At 46.6% G+C, this 18,133-nt stretch overlaps 1 protein-coding gene across 1 annotated transcript; it reads left to right on the plus strand.

Moving 5' to 3' along the window:
* Positions 1 to 11,696: 11,696 nt before the first annotated feature.
* On the plus strand, positions 11,697 to 17,259 carry LOC129383718 (uncharacterized). Its single transcript, XM_055068388.2, has 2 exons — positions 11,697 to 13,231; positions 16,413 to 17,259. Exons 1-2 carry the CDS (start codon positions 12,738 to 12,740, stop codon positions 16,669 to 16,671), a joined length of 753 nt encoding a protein of 250 aa, XP_054924363.2. The 5' UTR covers positions 11,697 to 12,737; the 3' UTR covers positions 16,672 to 17,259.
* The last annotated feature ends 874 nt before the right edge of the window (positions 17,260 to 18,133 follow it).

The raw sequence follows: 18,133 nt of genomic DNA on the forward strand, positions 1-18,133 counted from the left end.
AAGCCATAACTTATTCTTCAATACAGTGTCACAGCCGGCTAACCAGGTAGCCCATATACTAGATCTTTCGGGGTTTCACTGTAGCGTACGGCAGGTCTCTGTTGAACATCGTACTTCTCCCGAGGCATGCCAACCAGGCATTCTAGTAACGTTTTTAAACGAAGGGACTGGCCCGCGACAGAGCCATAGAGCTTACAGCAAATTTTGTTCCCAGAATGATGCGCGCATCAGTACGCGCGATATCCCTTTTTTCTCTTACAGTGGAGCTGTTAGAACCTGGGTGAGAACCTGGATTAAAACCATGGGTGAGAAGCAGCGAGAGAGGAACGCTGACCGGATGCGTGTCCTCTCCTGTGACGCGCGAGGCAGGAGGGTCAGGCGAGGGAGGAGGGACGTTCTTCTCCGGCGGCTGCTATGGTGCCTCGATGTCCTCCTCGCCCGCCGCTCCGTACAGAGTGGAGACGACCGCGGCGTCTCATACGGCGTTGGCCAGGCGAATCGCAGACGCGTTAGTTGGCGGACGCCGTATGGACGCGTTGCCGGCGCTCGTGTGTCTTGCATGCGGTTTGGCACTACTTTACTGGGTTTCCCCCAGCTCCACTTGTGTCTGGTGTTTGCGACAGCAGAGCTGCGCATAATTTTTTATTGACGTTTCTTTTTTTTTTCATCCCCTTCCGTTCTCGTCTCGGCCTTTGCTTGATTCGTCAACGACAGCTGAGTTCTTTTTTTCCTCTAGTTTGCGAGGGAATTCCTGACAGCAACAGTACTATAGCGCGCTATGAATATCCATGATCCCCTACTATCTGATATGCTGTGAAACGGAATTTGGGTAATCTTTCACGGGAAGTAGAAGCATATTGCTGCATCTGTCTTTAAACATTAAAAAATAAATAAACGTTGATAAAACAGCGACAACTCAAAGAAAACCTGAACGCCAGCAGTTGAGGATTGAAAATGCAGCTCCACTCAGAACCTAAGTTACTGTGGTCCGAGTTACGTCTCGTGCCTGGACCCTAATCCGCGTATCAATGGAGCGCGAAAGTGGACCTGACGTCTCCAACTAGCGCCCACGCTGCACTTCGCCTTGGGAACTGCGTTCCAGAACAATCTCGATAGGGGGCGCCACATTAGTTACCCACGCGTCGTCTCTCCAGCCAAAGCTCGTCGAGTGTACCTGAACTTTTTATTTAGCCTTGTCTGTTCTGCTCTGCATTCCGAGAAACTGCCTAGCGTCAAGAGAAACGTTCGCGGTAGTTTGGAGATGTCGAGTTAAACAACGGCCGCGACAGCGAGGCGAGTCTAGTTCGCTCTAAGCTTTTAGATCCCTAACTTTTCCCAAATTTATCTCACCTTTCTCAACGTCGGCCTACGTGTACTCAAGCGTCAATGTTTTTTCTACGCTTGGTCTTTGTTCACGCTTCGCAGTTTCTGCTGCAATCCATACCTTTGCTGGACGTCTCCCTTCAACCAATAGATTTTTTCTGCATTTCGTAAGCATGCGATGACAGTTACTGTAGTGGGGGCAAATTCATAATTATTATTCATAATTCATTCATAATTATTATTCCTAATTATTATTCAAATGATTCATAATTTATTGAAGAAAGAATTCTTTAAGAGCAATGGTGGTTAAGTCGCAACTGAGAGGTTATGGTGACTCTTGCACTCTTCATTAGAAGTTTACTATTACCACGTGCTTTCCCGACAAGAATAAAGAGGCCTTTCACAGGTTGTCAGTTAACCCCAAACTTTCAAAAGTAGAAATCAAACAACTGTTTTCTTTGTTATATTGTGTGAAGATATCCAATGAAGATGCATGCCTATCGGCTGCAGATCTCTAACCGCTGGATTGTTGGCGGATCAAACGCGCCCTAACATAACGACCAGCCTAGTTTACGTATTTATCGCATGTCATAGTGCCTGTGAGACCAACAGGACCGCGGCATCGGCTAGTACCATGCGGTACTTTCATGGAAGGCGACAGAAGTTCACTGACCCGTCGAAAATCGTCATCGACGACTCCTGAAGACATTTCGGTGATGTTGGCTTGGCGGCAACGCGTGGGCGTAGTTTGTTACGGAGTGCTCGGTAAATGTTATCGTGGCAATGGACGCGCACATAAGTGCGAACACGTAGGCGCGTGCCCTGCACGAACATGAACTCATCGACACGCAAAATCGGCGGTCCGCCCACCTGGCATTCACAAAAGGCCGATGTTAGATTTAACACATGCGTAAGTAGTATACCACAAATATGGAAACACAAAGACTACGTGAGAATCGTAATTAAGGCATAGGCTATATATTACAAGAAAACTTTCTTCACGCCAACTTGGGCACACTGCCCATGTGTCACTAGGTACGGTATGTTCATCCATGAACCGGGGAACCACTTAAGTTTTCCCCGCTGATGGGCGAAACCGAGCTTGCCACACGTGTATTGAAGCCATCTCGTGGGCATCGTATTTCGTAGTACCTAGGAAAGCAGGCATCATTTACGCATTCGTTAGCTACTGATTTGTTGCCATGTCTATTGTGAGGAATTGTATATATATTGTGTACGTATGTTCTGTATATTCGTTGTGCTTGTTTGACTGAGTATAATTTATTGCACCTGGGAATGGCCCGCTTCGCGCTAGGAATCTAGCACGACCTGAAGGACATGAATAAAGTTTTTTATAGCATACCATACTCGTAGCCGCCTAATAAGGGCTTATCGTTTGCGTGTTTGCTGCGACTTGCTTTGTTCTCATCCCGATCGTGAGTCGTTTGTACATTTTTGTATGTATCTTCCCACTCTTATATTGGTCCCGAGATGGGCAGGCACTATCAAGAAACAAAAATTTGTGTCAACCCACGTGCCACGCGCTGACATGGTGACGACACCGCTAGAGAGCGCAGGGTGTCCTCCGGGAAGCGGTGAGAGAGAAGGAGCCCGCCTGCATAAGCGCCTCATGCACATCACGGTTCGGCGTAATAGAAATAACTACACTATGCGTAGCTACGTGGCTTCAATGCTAATTGCACTGACGTCCACATTCATTGGCAGATGGATTCTTCCAGATTTTAATTTCTCAGGAGTTTTCAAGCAACTTCCGAGTTTTGCTTCTTTCGTCTTCCGCAAATTCTGCACGATTCCTCTTGCGCTTCCCTTCTTTGCGTTTTCTATTGCCTGTAATTTATACATTTCTATTCTTTTCTATACCCACCGCCCCCGCTTCTTGACCGATGCCCCGTTGTGAGTATGTGCCACAGCCTAGGAAACAGTCATTCTAGCAAAAGGACTGGCGCACTAGACTTGAAATAGGGACGTTCGTTTATTGCCCATACGGAGCTGAAGAGGCCAAGCCCTGCACGTGTCCGTATCCTTATGGCCCGATCTAACCTCAATGACGAGGTGTTGTGTCTGTTTCGGCTGGTTTTCCACATACTTCAACGCTGGGTCAAAGGGAATCCGACTCTCTGAGGACGTGCAGTTATTGCACGGGGCGATCCATCACTGAACCAATGCAAAAGGAGCATTGAGCATGCATGCACCACTGGCTAGCTTGGAGATATCACACGGAGTAGACAGGTAATTAACGGCGCTGGCATTTGCCACACGTGAGACTGCGGGACTTCTTACACAATCTGGCGACGTAGTAACGCGTTCCACAGCGGAAACAGCAGTTAGCTATCTGCAGCCTTGCCCTCTTGTTGTCTGCGACAGGTTGTCATTGTAGACTCCAATGTTGCACCTCTCGCTGTTGCACAAAGGGCAAACTGGGCTCAACCGGTAAGGTAGATCATGTTAGTACTTAAGCCGAATAGGTGTGTCGTGCGCCACACACGTGGTTTTCTGGCATGAGGCTCAAGTCTTCAACGTCCGATGATCAACGACGGCTCTGTGAGCCGGCACTTCTCCCCGATTACCATATGCACTTCGCCAGCCGCATTTTCTCGTCGGCAATTTCTGCGCTGCTGAATGCGCACTCAGCTTCCTCAGCCTTATGTTGGCACGTAATGGCAGAGTCTTCGGGTGAGCATCACATCGAAACGTGGTTAAGTAGCACGGAGTTCCGTTTCGGGGACACTCCTGAACCTTCCAAAGCACTGACACGAAATTACGCTGTCGTGAAGTAGGCCAAGGTTCGGAATATTTTATGAGCTCTTCACGCGTGTCAGCGCTAACACATAATCCATGGTGCCATTAACAAAAATACCTCGGCGGACGAAGTGATCAGTGCGCGTCTTGATTGCGATGTAGTAGTTTTGCTCTGCCTGCCGGATACCCTCGATAGTCCTTTTTAGCGCTACAGGTTAAGTACGTAAGCAAGTTTTTATGCAAGGGGGCTGCGCGGCGTTCTTGTGTATCCCAGAAGGACTGCCATCAACTCAGATTACCGTCGAATATTGGTATACAGAGCTATGATTCGGTTCCTCCCCCTGGCCCGGAGCGTCTGGGGAGCCTTGAAGGATGACGTTACCCGGCGCGCTTCCAGCTGCTTGAGCATGCGTGATGGCGGCCTGTCGATGCTCTTCCATCCAGAACAGGGCTTGCGCTAAGGCGTACAGGATCTTTTCGTTTTAGTTATGCACCATTACAACTTCCTGGTCGAACCCGCCATGGTTGCTTAGTGGCTATGGCGTTGGGCTGCTAGGCGCAAGGTCGCGTGATCAAATCCCGACCACGGCGACCGCACTTCGATGGGGCGAAATGCGAAAACACATGTTCACTTTGATTTAGGCGCACGTTAAGAACCCCACGTGGTACAAGTTATTCCGGAGTCCCTCACTACGACGTGCCTCATAATCAGGTCGCGGCTACGGCACGTAAAGCCCCGTCATTTTACTCTCTGGTCGAGGGTCTTTCCATCCGTGGCCACAAGAATGATACCGTGCAAGCTGGACAGTTCAGCTCCTTTCGTCGTGAGGTAGTCGAAGTGACCAGGGGAGCGTTGAGATCCGGTTATTGCAGCAGGTCCGTCAATAGCAGTGGGGTTCACGTGACAACACCTCCGACTGAGCCACTCTTCCGCAGTTGGTCCCTGTTCGCCATACCCCCAATGTGAAGGGAGGTCTCTGGAGGGGCGGTCCCAGGCTTTGCGGCGCCAACAAATGTAACGAAAAATACTGGTGCTCCCAACATGAAATTGAGACGTCCATTAATCGCCAACATGGAGGCGAATAAAGAGCCCAAGCCCCACATGCTTGCGCTGTAGGAGTTGGAGAAAATCCCAGCGCTGGCGCCAGTTGAAGGAGTTGAGGAGGACTTCGAGATGAAAAAAACTTGGGAGGTTTATTTACATTATTTACAGTGAGAGTCAATTAACAGTCTTAGAGTCATTACGGGCCGGCAGCAACTCGGACGCTGCGGCCCGTGGCAAGAAGTTCGAGAGAGATGAATCAAGGGATGCTCTGGAATCCTCTAGGAATGCTCTCCTGCTGCTCCCGGTCTGCGTCTTTTAAGCCCTTCAATTTCTGGAAGACACGTCACGTTTGGCCAATGGGAGAGCCCGCTCAGGTGACGCCATTTTCGGCCAATGGTAGGCGCCCGTGCGGTGGTGTCCCACCCGGCGGCTCCCTGCGGTCTTGCCTTGCTGACTTGCAATGCCCTCTTGAAAGGCGGACGGGGGCGACGCTGATAGGTTGTCACGGCGCATTACAGCCGTCAGGTTGTCACGGCGCATTGCCTCAGGAATGTGGCATCTGCTTCTGCATTCCTTACTTAGCAGTGGTGCGATTCGATGTGGTCTGGGGAACTCGAAGTAGGCTCAGGAAACGGCCCCATATCTAACAGCGCACCCTCGTGCCATGATCCAGCCTCAGCTTTCTCTTTCTCTAAAGACGCCGGCAGGCTCCTTGTTGCTCCGTTTCGGCTGTTCTTCTATAGCCATCATCACCAGCTCGTGGGCACGAGCCAGCTCCTGTCCTCGAGACAGAAGAAGACGACAGTAGAGGCTGGTGGTTCGATACGCTGTGCAAGGAGCCTCATGAATCATGGCGAAGGGCAAGGACAAGTCCCAGGGCAAGAAGTCCGGCAATGACGACAGCGCGCATTCGAGCGCGACAGAGAGCAAGGGTACCAGCAAGGCTTCCAACAAGGGCGCCAGCAAAGCCGAGAGCATGGCCTCCTACTCGCCAGAGAGCAAGACTACCAGCAAGCCAACTAGCAAGGTTTCCAGTAAGGCGCCCAGCAAGGCACCCAGCAGGGTATCTGGAAAAGCTACCAGTAAAGCGCCCAGCAAGGCACCCAGCAAGGTTGCCGGCAAGGCGCCCAGCAAGGCGCCCAGCAAGGTATCCGGCAAGGCTGCCAATAAATCGCCCAGCAAGGCTCCGAGCAAGGCCCCTAGCAAGGCCTCCGCTAAGGCTCCGAGCAAGGCCTCCCCTAAGACTCCGAGCAAGGCTTCGAGCAAGACTCCGAGCAAATCGACTAGCAAGGCGGGCAGCAAGGCGCCCAGCAAGGCACCCAGCAAGGCTCAAAGCAAGCTGCACCAAAAGTTGAAGCAAAGGTGCGTTCTCGCTCTTTTTCTTTTTTTTTTTTAGCATTAGAAATTAAGTAGTTTCGGTTTGTCTTTAAACGTGCTACCCTTTGCTAAATACTCGCTGTCGGAGAGGTTCACGGCAGCAGCAACACGGTACTGACATCTTGTGACACGCGTTTATCCAGATACCACACAAAGCTAATACTGCAGTGACCTACAATTTTCTACATAACCACTGGTTGCAAGCGGTTATTAGCGACATGATCTTTATTATCAAATCCTTTTATGACTTATCATCAACGAAAACAAGGACGCAAAACAAAAATGTTTCGAACTCATTGTAGTTGGGAATAGCATCGCAGCGGTTCACTACCTGTTTTGCTACTTCCGTCCAAGGCTTCCGTAACCTGGCAACTTTATTTTATTGAATTTTATTTTATTGAATTTTATTTTTATTGAATTTTATTGCGTCCAGCAACTAAGCGTAGTTGCTGGGCGCAGTAAAATTTCCTAGACATAGCTTGTGCATAAACGTAGATGGTCGTAGTAACGCAGGTAGCGGTATCTTTCAATGCTTCGTCGAAGTTACAACGTAATTGAAATGTTAAATAAAATATAGATAATGTATGCAGTTCCAACGACTGTGTACCACCGGAACTTTGCCACAGCGTTAAGCGTCACTGCAATCTCTTTAAAGAATGCGCCACAGGATCGCGCCACTAACACGGCTAATAATGCAAACCTCTCCTGTTAAGGGCTATACCGTGAAGGCTAATATGATTACGGACAGGCTAATTTTCTCTACTTTCGGTGACAAGATGGCGCGCATTGACCGTCACCATCGCCTTGAGTGTCGCCACGCTGCTGGTTAGTTACGCAGTAAAGTCGGCCTTTGGAGACCCGCGTCAATGACAATCAATTGAAGCAGATGAATGGAGAATCAAATTATAGACAAACGCGAAACACAGAGGCGAAACAGCTAACATTCTTGTGCTTATTTGGCGGAGGCCGATCAGTCGTCTGATCTGCTTTTCTTTTTCACTTTCAATTTACTCATTTTATCGCGGCGTTATTAAACGCGACTGGCACTCCACTTTTCACTCAAGGCTATAAGCGCTTAAAGACAAGCTTTCACAAAATTCCCTCTGGTCAAAGTTACTGTAGGCGAGTACTTTATACGTGGGAGCAACCTTGCAAATATGAAGGAGTGGCCGTTGTTTAATTTTCGCATTAATTAGCCCCTCAGCAGACAATGCTTGCGCGTGATGGGCCGCGGGTCAAACGGAAATACCACAGATCACATGGCCTCGGAGATTTTCAGCGCACTGCAGCCGACCCCAACATCTCGGAGGTCACGCGCTGTACCCCACTATTTATCGTTATCCTAGGCCATGCGTCAATTCTGCTATGTGCTAGCGTGGCGTGCATATTTAAAGCGGTTGCATTAGGAGTGTCAAAGTGAAAAAAAAGTGTGTTAAGTCTGGGAAGCCAGTCACATGGTAGAGGTAGGGGGGGAATGGGAGAGCTTAGGAGGGCGCACGGACACACACACACACGCACACGCGCAGGGTGTTTCAGTTAACATTAGCCAGAGTTTAAAAATATGCCGATGTACTCTAAGACGTGAGCTGCTCACTTTTGTATGCAGTATGTCAAACTACTTCTTGTATTCTTCTTAATTTCTCAATTAGTCAAGAATGATTGACGAACTTCTGAAGCAACAAAGCTAGGCAAAAAAAAATTCTAATTAGAAAGTTGTAGAGCGCTTTGCAAAGCATCCTATTAGAGAGTTTCTAACGTTCTATCTAGTAAGTATTTGGGTACCCGTATAAGTCTAGTATTGCCCGGCTAAATGCTATGTTTGTGCGCGGAACGTTTAGGAGCAATGCAACTATGATGCGAAAGCGGGCATGTCACGTGGTGTTTTTTTTTCCTGGGCATCTGTAGTAAGCTGGAAAACAATAATGCCTAATAGACAGAAAGAAACTGTTTAATCGGACGTTTTGCAAACCGCTCTGCAAGTTTCTAACTGGAATTTTTTCCGTAGCTTCTTTGCTTCAGAATTTGGTCAATCAATCTTGACTATACGAAATATAGCGTGACAGACTACATACAAAAGCGAGCAACATGTATTCGCACGCCTTTTCTTAAAGTTAATCGGCACATATTTAAACTCTAGCCAAAGTTAGCTAAAGCACACTTTATATGTGGAATTCATGCTCGGGCATTTCTATCGTATTTGCAGCTAAATCGCCACTGTTCTTTAAATTTCAATATAACAAGCGTCTATCTTTCTTTTTGTGTCGCATCTATGCGTACTTCAAACGTGAAGTTTTCCCTTGAGGTTGCTATATATCTACATTAACGAGAAATAATCTTTTGCACGGTCGAAAATCGTGTTGCCGTACGCAGCCCAGCAGATGTATTTATGTAAAGAAATATGCCAAAAATAGAGTACAGACGTTCGGTATGCCCAGTTAGGCTGAGGCGATTATAGTTTGCATAGTGTGTGTAGCTATATTGTGCACGCAATTTCGTAGAGTATTTGAATGCTTGTTATTCCTTTCCTAAGGCGTCAGCTACCGATGTATTATTTGTGAATAATGTGGAAAAAAAAAGCGAGCGTTAAGCGGAAGCATAGCCAAAAGCGGAAGCACAATATTAGCATTGCATAAGCATCTTACAGACCTCACCGATTACTGCTTCCGTCTTTCAAACAAAGTGAGTGAGAATGTCTTTGTCAGTTCCTCCACTCCACCACCGAGATAACGCTGTTAGCATATATCATCTGTATTCGTAAATGCTAAGTGTATAATATATTTTTCAAATATTTTTTTGTATCCACGATGCCGAAGTATTTAAAGGGCTGTGAACTTGACAAGCTGTCCAGCCAGCTTATATTCAATGACCCCTCTGTATTTCTTCGTAGAGAGAAAACGACTGACTGATTATCTGATTGATTATTTATTTGACTTACTGATTATTTGATTGAGTATTGGATTCATTGATTATATGATTGCGTGATTATTTGATCGATTTTGTGATCGTTTGATTGAGAGAAATAAAGAGAGTGAGTGAGTGAGTGAGTGAGTGATAGAGTGATAGAGCGATAGAGTGATAGAGTGATAGAGCGATAGAGTGATAGAGTGATAGAGCGATAGAGTGATAGAGTGATAGTGATAGAGTGATAGAGTGATAGTGATAGAGTGATAGAGTGATAGTGATAGAGTGAGTGAGTGATAGAGTGAGTGATAGAGTGAATGAGTGAGTGAGTGAGTGAGTGAGTGAGTGAGTGAGTGAGTGAGTGAGTGAGTGAGTGAGTGAGTGAGTGAGTGAGTGAGTGTAATGCCTTCGTCAGCCATGCAAGCTTTTCTGTGCATATTACATTGTCATCCAATACCCTGGAGCCCAAATATGTAGCTGTTCGGATGCACTAAGTAATTGCGGGGACGCCAAGTACTCCTTCTAACCTTCCAGGAGCCTAATGAAAGGAGACATGGGCCGCAAGTCACCGGGCAAGCTCACCAAGGCCCCTTCCAAGATGGCCTCAAGAGTGAGCTCAAGGGGGGGCTCGCTTGCGCCGTCCAGAGCCGGCAGTCACGAGAAGAGAGGCAAGCAGACGTTGAAGCAGTTCTTCGCCAGCAAGTCGTCGTACGCCAAGTCGTCCAGTTCCAAGTCAACAGGTTTGTACTTTGAAAGCGAAGGTATACTTCCGGTTACGCGATAATTGCCTTTGATATAGCATGGCACTGAGGAAGAAACGGGAATTTTTTTTTGAAAGCGTTACGTTGTTTATACTTGGTAAGGAATTGCAGTGAATCCTGCTTTTAAGGAAATCAGGCTTTAAGTAATGTTCGACGTTCATGAACTCCTTTATATTCGCGCCCACACATTCGGAGCGCCTGACGCTTCAAAAAACCTCGAAGCAACGAAGTGCGCTCCAAAAATCCCTTCCGATTTACGCAGTTGCTCGTAAGGAAAGCATAGGTTTCATGTGATTTCAATTCGGACACCAACGATCAGATTAATGTTGGCTTTTCGACGCGAAGGAACTAGTGATGAAAATTGTCTGTAAACTGACCGTCGATAGTAGCTCTAGTTTCTCAAGACCAGAAGTAGTGTAATAAAAAGGCTATTAACAATAGTAATATTGATAGAGCTGTCCATGGTATTACGATAGCAATTCGCTATGAAACTATCGGCGTGGGCTAAAGAATGTCAAAATTAGCATTCATAGTATTATCAATAGTATCGCTATCGATAACTGCCTGAAATCACAGCACGGCGATCCGCCATGCTAGAAACAGGTCGGGAAACCGCAGCGTCGTTAAAATGCAGCTTTCTAGTGTGGCACGTCTCGTGATCTTAGCTTGTCGACGGTGCGTTATCGACCGCAATACTGATAGCGCGCTCTACAGTACTATCAATATCTACAGTGAGCTATACACTATTATACTCTAAGAACAGCTGCACCGTTTGGGGTGTATATTTGCCACGCAAGGATAATCATCTGTCTTGCCCGCGTTTCCTTTCTTTAACGCTGCGAGCTCGGTACTTCCAAGTAACGAACGGCATGCGCGTTATCAGCATGACAGAGCATTCCCGACAGGAAAATATCGAGAGCAGCGTTTTCAAGAAAGGAAATGCGGGCAAGACAGATGACGATTGTTTTGTGGCAAATACATACCCCGAAAGGGTGTAAACGAAAGGGCGCGAGGGTGTAAAAGGCAAAGGAACACCCTTTGGGGTGTATATCGCCACAAAACGATAATTGTCATCTGCCTTGCTTGCGTTTCCTTTCTTGAAAGCGCCGCGCCCGCTACTTCCCTGTCGGGAATCCTATGTCATGCTGATAACCCGCATGCCGTTCTTTACTGGGAAGTACCGGGCTCGCCGAGTTTAAGAAAGGAAATGCGACAAAGACAGATGACGATTATTCTTGTGTGGCAAAAGGGTGTAATTTTGCTTAACGGTGAAGTACTAGCAATAGTTCTTTTTTCTACAATGAACAGTTAGTTAATGGGTTAACCGCCGGTAGTTCTGCATCACTAAGAAGAAGACAAGGCAGGCGGCGCTGGCTGAAGGCCGTAAAATGACACCGTTGCCGAAAGCGGCCAACGTGGCACTTTCGCGCGTGCGCTTCTCTTCTAAGCAGAGAACAAACCGCTGTCCCTTCAACGTTACGTCGACGCCCTGAAGGGATTCGGCCTGGAGGAAGCATGGTCAGAGTATGCATAGCGTCTACGCGTCAGCGGTTTCTGATACGACGAGAACGCAACAACAGGTTTCGGTGACGTCCGCGGTTGTTAAACGTCACGTCCGAAGCCGCCCTGCACACGGTGCGAGTATTTAAGAGGAAGATTTAGGTTGGAGCCGACTCCGATGCCGCCTATTCGAATACACGTTAATACATAGAAATGCTCTCACGAGACAACCGCTCAAGTGATCTGAATAATATTTGTTCACTTTGACAGAGAACATTACTTTGTGGGGACTCTTAGAATCACTTAATATGCGTCCTGGCCTTTTTTTTTTTTTTACAGAAATTGACAACATTGGCGAAATTATTTAAAAAAGTACTAAAGCGCGAAAGTGACAAATGCTTAACTCTGCACTAAATGAAGCTATCGCAGTTCTTTAAAACGCATCTGCTAGGCAATCTAAAGCGAACAAATTCGGTTCAGGAATTTCTAGGTTCCAATAAAGCCGTTCGATTTAACGAGGGTTTCGGAACGTCTTCCTCGCGGATTAGTTTTACATTTCATAGCGGTGTACTTACCCTGAATTTTGTCCGCTTTAGATGTACAAATAAGCGCAATTTCTAGAATTGTGAGATCACTTTTATTGCCTGTAGGTATAGGTCTAAATTTGATATTTTTGTTTATTTCTTTTTTTATTTCTGTTTATTTCTTTTTTGTTTATTTTTGATATTTTGTTTATTTCAGTTTTGCCATATTCAACAAAACGTTTTAAACGGTGACAGCGAAAGCGCAAATGTGATTTCTACAGTCACTACGTTTCACGTTTTTCAGATATATGCAAGAAATCTCATCAAAATCGAAACACTGCTAGCCGAGACACGATTTCTCTATTACCGAAAAATTAGATAGGAGCTCTGAAGCTAAATTATCATCACAACGAGTTGCATCAAATGGTAATGTTATTATTTCTTGCACATAAGAAAAATTAAACCACATATCGAAATTACAGGGTGGAGAGCTATCTATTAAAAGAAACGTGACCATTCTTTCTTCCAATAGTAGCTTAGGTCCTAATGCTAAATCAGTGGTATGATCGGTCCAACCAATCAAACGACGAGTTAATCAAATGTTGCCGGTGGTGGATGTATTGCGCCTCTCACTCAACAGGAAAAGCGAAGAAAGGCGGTTCCGACGAGGTAGCCAAAGGGAAAGCCTCCAAGGCAGGCGCCAAGGCCGCCTCGAAGGCCAAGCCAGATTCGAAGGCGGCTGCGAAGTCAGCTCCCAAGCCGGCTCCCAAGGCCGCTTCGAAAAAAGCACAGGGCTCGGACTCGGGCTCTCATGAGTCTGGCAGCGAGGAACCCAAGAAGAAGCAGCCGAAGAAGACGAAAAAGTCTAGCGATGAAGACGAGGACAGTAGCGAGGAAGAGAAGCCGAAGAAGAAAAAGGGGGATGATGACGGCAAGGGGAAAGACGGCGAGGGTGAGGAAGGAGAAGGAGAGGAGGAAGAGGAAGAGGAAGAAGAGGGTATCTACATGAGCACCACAGAGTTTGAAGCCTACATAGCTCGGTGAGCGCCCAACAGGCTGTCGTTTGCAATTTAAACGTTTGGGCTAGTTTCGTCGGTCATCATAAACGCGCTAAGTAATACCAAACGCAGACGGAGACAACAGAGAAACCAGACCGCGCCGTTGCTTCCAACTGGTTACATCTGCAGAAAGAATGGTCGCATATGACGCGTCAAGTGAAAGCACCAAACTGAAAAGTAAAAGTACAGAAGCAGCGTTCGTCACCGAATCGCGCCACATGATATGACGTACAAGTACGTTATTCAGTGCGGTGTTATGAGGTGACGATCTTGCTTCTGTTCATTTGCATTTCTTTGTTATTATTATTATTATTATCATTATCATTATCATTATCAGTCTGGTGCTTTTATTGCAAAGTCCTTATACAGGTGTTCTTTCTGCGAATAAGATCAATTGGAAGTAAGATCGCTGCCCCTGCCCTCCCGTGTTTCTTGTGTCCGTCTACGTTTGGCCTCACGCTGCAGGCATACTTAGGCGGTTGTTCTTTAGTCTTAACTGTCGCGGCGCATTATTTGCTTCTTTCTGGGCCCGTTGCCGCGGTAACTGCTTGTTCGCAAACTACACTTATGAGGAGGATCCCCCCCGCGTTGCTCTGTACGGTGTACAGACGTTGTGTTACACCTTCACGTTTGCGGAATTGCAGGAGGTCTTGCAAAAGCAGTTCCGCATAAGATAAGCAGTTGATCCACGTCAATGATACGAGCCATAGGCTTTTATACGCCACCAGGCCATGATTGCAATACACCAACCATAACCGCCACCATGAAGTCAGGGTATGGTTAAAAATACTGTCAACGCCTTAATTTAGATAGCACTTGCTTTTCTGCGCTGAACGCAACAAGCACAGGCTAAATAATAATTCTAAACTATTATTAACGGTGTTGGAAATGCAACTTCAATTTGTATTTATTTATTTATTTATTTATTTATTTATTTATTTATTTATTTTATAGAGAGAGAGACCACCTCGAGAGCACTTTATTGCTACATTCGAACACCCTAAGTTAGTTATACGCCACTTACGTGCCCTATTCAGAAGTTCGAAGGCTGGTTTTCGAAAACGGGCAGTAGCGCGAGGTAAAATCCTGATATACAAAGATGTCTTCACTGTGGCGCGTCGTTCAACATTGAAGGCGAACCGGTTCGCCCCATATTGCAGCTTGTAAGCAAAAAAAAAAAAAAATTCGATATTGTACATTTTGGACGGTATTGCAAGTTTTTTTTTTTTTTTTTTGAGTTAGACACAATGACGCACCTACATGTTAGTCTTGTACACCACAATACGAAGTCAGATTGCCACTTCGTTTCGCTTAAACGCCACCTGCAAGTAAATTTTTACTTTCGCGAAATTTGTCATGAATTAGTGGAATAGGCTGTTCAAAGCACAGCTGCAGGCTATGGCACAGCTGCAGGCCAAAAAATAAAAAAAAAAACCCCGAGCGCACAACGACACGACGACGGTGCAAGAAGACAGGCACACGAGCGCTTTCACCATCCTCGTCCGGATTGGCGCCTGGAGTGTTTCGTCATGTCTTGCCAACGTTTCCAATCAGCCCCGTTATTGAACAGCTGCAGGGCTCGCAATGATTTATCATTCCTTGTATGAGCCTTTAAATAGCAACTGAGCAGACGACGCGTACGTCTGGAGTTTAGCGAATATAACGTAAACAACAGCACGTCGCCTTTCTAGATGTTTCTGTGCCCCGTGGGTAGTTCGCAGGTGCAGCCTAATCTCGAAGGTCATCCCGAAAAACCGCGCTGTTTTAAGCATGCGGGGTTTTGCGTCATTTCAGCCAAGTGCTAATAGTATATATATATATGTTATCGTCACAGAGAAGTCTATTTAGGTGAGCATTTATTTATGCCCGTACTAGTACTTAAAGATTGAGATTTCACAGAGAGCTTGATCTCTATGTGCAGGCGTAGACAAAAATAACACGGGATGTGTGAGCAGCGTGCGAAAGCGCATTCTTGCGCCATTTAACGAGGCATGCGCGTTCTGTCGAAACAACTGCGCATGCGTGCCCCCTTATGTTGATACGCCCACTTTTTGCCAGCGTGCTTTAGGAATCGCGATGACTGCAGAAAATTACGTTAGGATTGCACCAATTCAAAAGTGCACAGTCATTGCGTTCTACCAGTGCCAACGTATGGAGCGGCAACTTGGGGGCTATTAAAAGAACTCCACAACTAGTTACGGACAAGATCGATGGAACGAAAAACGTCTCGCGTAACGTTAGCAGACGGGAAGAGAGCGGTGTGGATCAGAGAGCAAGGAAGCATAGCCGGTATTCTAGTAGACATTAGGAGAAAAAAATGGAGCTGGGCAGGCCGTGTAATGCGTGCGGTATAGACAACCGGTGGACCGTCAGAGCTACAGAATTTGCGCCAAGAACGGGGAAGTGCAGTCGAGGACGGCAAGAAATTAGGTAGGGTGATGAAATTAGATAATTTGTCGGCGCAAGTTAGAATCAACTAGCGCGGGACACGGGTAAGTTATTTAAAGTCCCTGGAATAGGCATTCACCCTGCCAGCGGACATTAAAAAAGAAAGGCTGATCTGCATGACGACGACGCTGGGACAGCGCTGTCCTTTTCGACCGGCGTGGGGTGCAGTGCATTGTCGTAGGTCACAACGGCCGAAAAGGACACCGCTCTTGTGGCGTAATTCTCTGTCATCTTCGAGATTCCGACGGAGTGCTGGCAAGAAGAAGCCGTAGGCAAGAAGTTGCAAGCGAGCATGCAAGCGACGCACACGCGCAATGCCGTTTATACAGAAGCCGCATGCTTCGTCAAAGGGCGCCTGAACGAAGTGTGGCACGCGCTCTCAAAACCCGTAATATTTTGTCTCTGCGTACACATTTTGTCAACATAGCCGTCTTACGCGGACACAAATTTTGTTACAGTTGACCTTTGAACTTTAGACGTGTCGCTGCTATACACGAGTTAAAAAGCAATATGTGGCCAAATAGCGACCACTGGATACAGCAGGTTAAATTTGGGAAGCTGCACTTAAATGCAACATAAAGCGGGCGCAACAAGCAATCCTGTTCTTACGAGTAGTTAGACGGAAGTAAAAAAAAAACGGGGTCGGTATTCCGGCTGTTACAACTCGTCTCTGTTCACGGGTTTCTCGGTTCACGGATTTCTTGGTTCCATGCAGTCGCGACTGCATCCGAGACATCGGCAAGTGCATGCTGCTCATATTCATGACGGCCTGCATCGCCTACCTGTTCCACGTGTGGCGTCAGAGCGACAAGAAGCGCTACGGGACCGGCATTGTCACCGAGCGCCGCACTCAGCCCTACAGCGAGGAGGAGGAGAATGTGACGTTCCTGCTCAACAGGGTCCGAGACCTCGATGTGGATGACCAGCCGGATGCCGTGCCCACGGAATTCGGCCAGGCGGTTGGAGACTTTTAGAAAGTTTATACGAATATATCAATTACGAATTCGTTTTTTTTGTTGTTGTTTCGTATGACATTTTCTAATTATTAACGCTAGTCGTCTTCCCTACAACTTTCTTTTTTTTTCTCTCTATGGCATTCCCCCAATTTTGATAGCTATTTTAATTCGTCAGCAGCTTGGTCGGCGGTTCGCTCGGGACATACGACTGGTGGCCGGCTCAGACGAAAGGGATACAAATGTTGCAAGTGCAGGAAAGACTGGTTGTCTCTGTGCTATCAGGTTGTTCGTGGCACGGCGAATTCATCTGACGACGAGAACCGAGAGCCGAAGGAAGAGGCACAGAAACATTGCTGCGGGTTTTTAGTAGGTTGTGCTGGTTTCCGTGCTTCCCGCGCAATCCCTTCTGCAGGAGTAAGCCAATTCCGAGTGTACGAACATAGAGCCACCTTCCCAAAGTCGCCTATAGGAAAACTATGAGCTCAAAGATGCTCAAGCCGTTATTATCTAATGCACGCATTCCACGCATCACAAGCGTGTCTTCAGCAATACGTTGGGTCTCTACATTGCTTGAATGCTAATGTCATTACCATTGACAGCCATCGTGAGACGGGTTCCTGGCCATTTGTGTTTTGTTTGTTCGAGCAAGAGCAAAACGAAACAATTTCCCTGGCTTACCTAAAGGGCATTGAATCTACAGAATGTATTCCTTCTGGACGTCTTTATTCAGTTGTGTATGCGCTATTGTATATGCCCCTGATGCCAAGATACAGCTATGGGAGACAATCGCTCTTGAAGCTGGACATGACTGACTATTGGTGTGTCTAGAAGGACAAAAACCTCTTTTTTTTATTTAGATACCCCGGTTAGATTTTAAGAGCTACAGCTACATGTATGTGGAAGCAGTGGCCATCTATTAAGGTTTGCTATGGTAAAATCTGCATTTCATTGCCTGAATGCAGAGATGAAGATGGAACTGTACTTATAGTACACGTGCCATGCTGTACAACGTTTAACCGTAATTCCTTGTTTCAGTTGAGCGTCGTGAAAACCTAAATGCACCGACGTGCCTTGCTGCGCTGAGCCGCTTTTGATTTTTTTCAAACACCCACTGTTGCACGCGTCGATCATAAATTAACAAGACATCGGAACTGCGAATTTGTTGTAAACTTCGAATGACTTTCGTATTTGTATAGTAGTACCGTTATGATAGCACTTGAAGCGAAACTACAAACATCTTCTATTTGTTGTCTTCCGCAATGACGAGATAAAACAAATATCCCATTTGTGCTGTGCTTGGTTGTAGTCCTTGGCTCGAGAAACACTGCGAGGTGTGGTGGGCTATCTTTTCACATTTCTTCTTTCCATATTTTTAGGAGCTTGCAGAACACGCCTAAAACCACTGCCACCTTTCTTCGCGTAAGCTGACAGTTTCAATGCCTCAGTGTTAGAGCTGTGAAAGTGGAAAAATTCGGTGTGA

The sequence above is a fragment of the Dermacentor andersoni genome, chromosome 9 (genome assembly GCF_023375885.2).
Source record: "Dermacentor andersoni chromosome 9, qqDerAnde1_hic_scaffold, whole genome shotgun sequence".
NCBI classification, from domain to species: Eukaryota; Metazoa; Arthropoda; class Arachnida; order Ixodida; family Ixodidae; genus Dermacentor; species Dermacentor andersoni.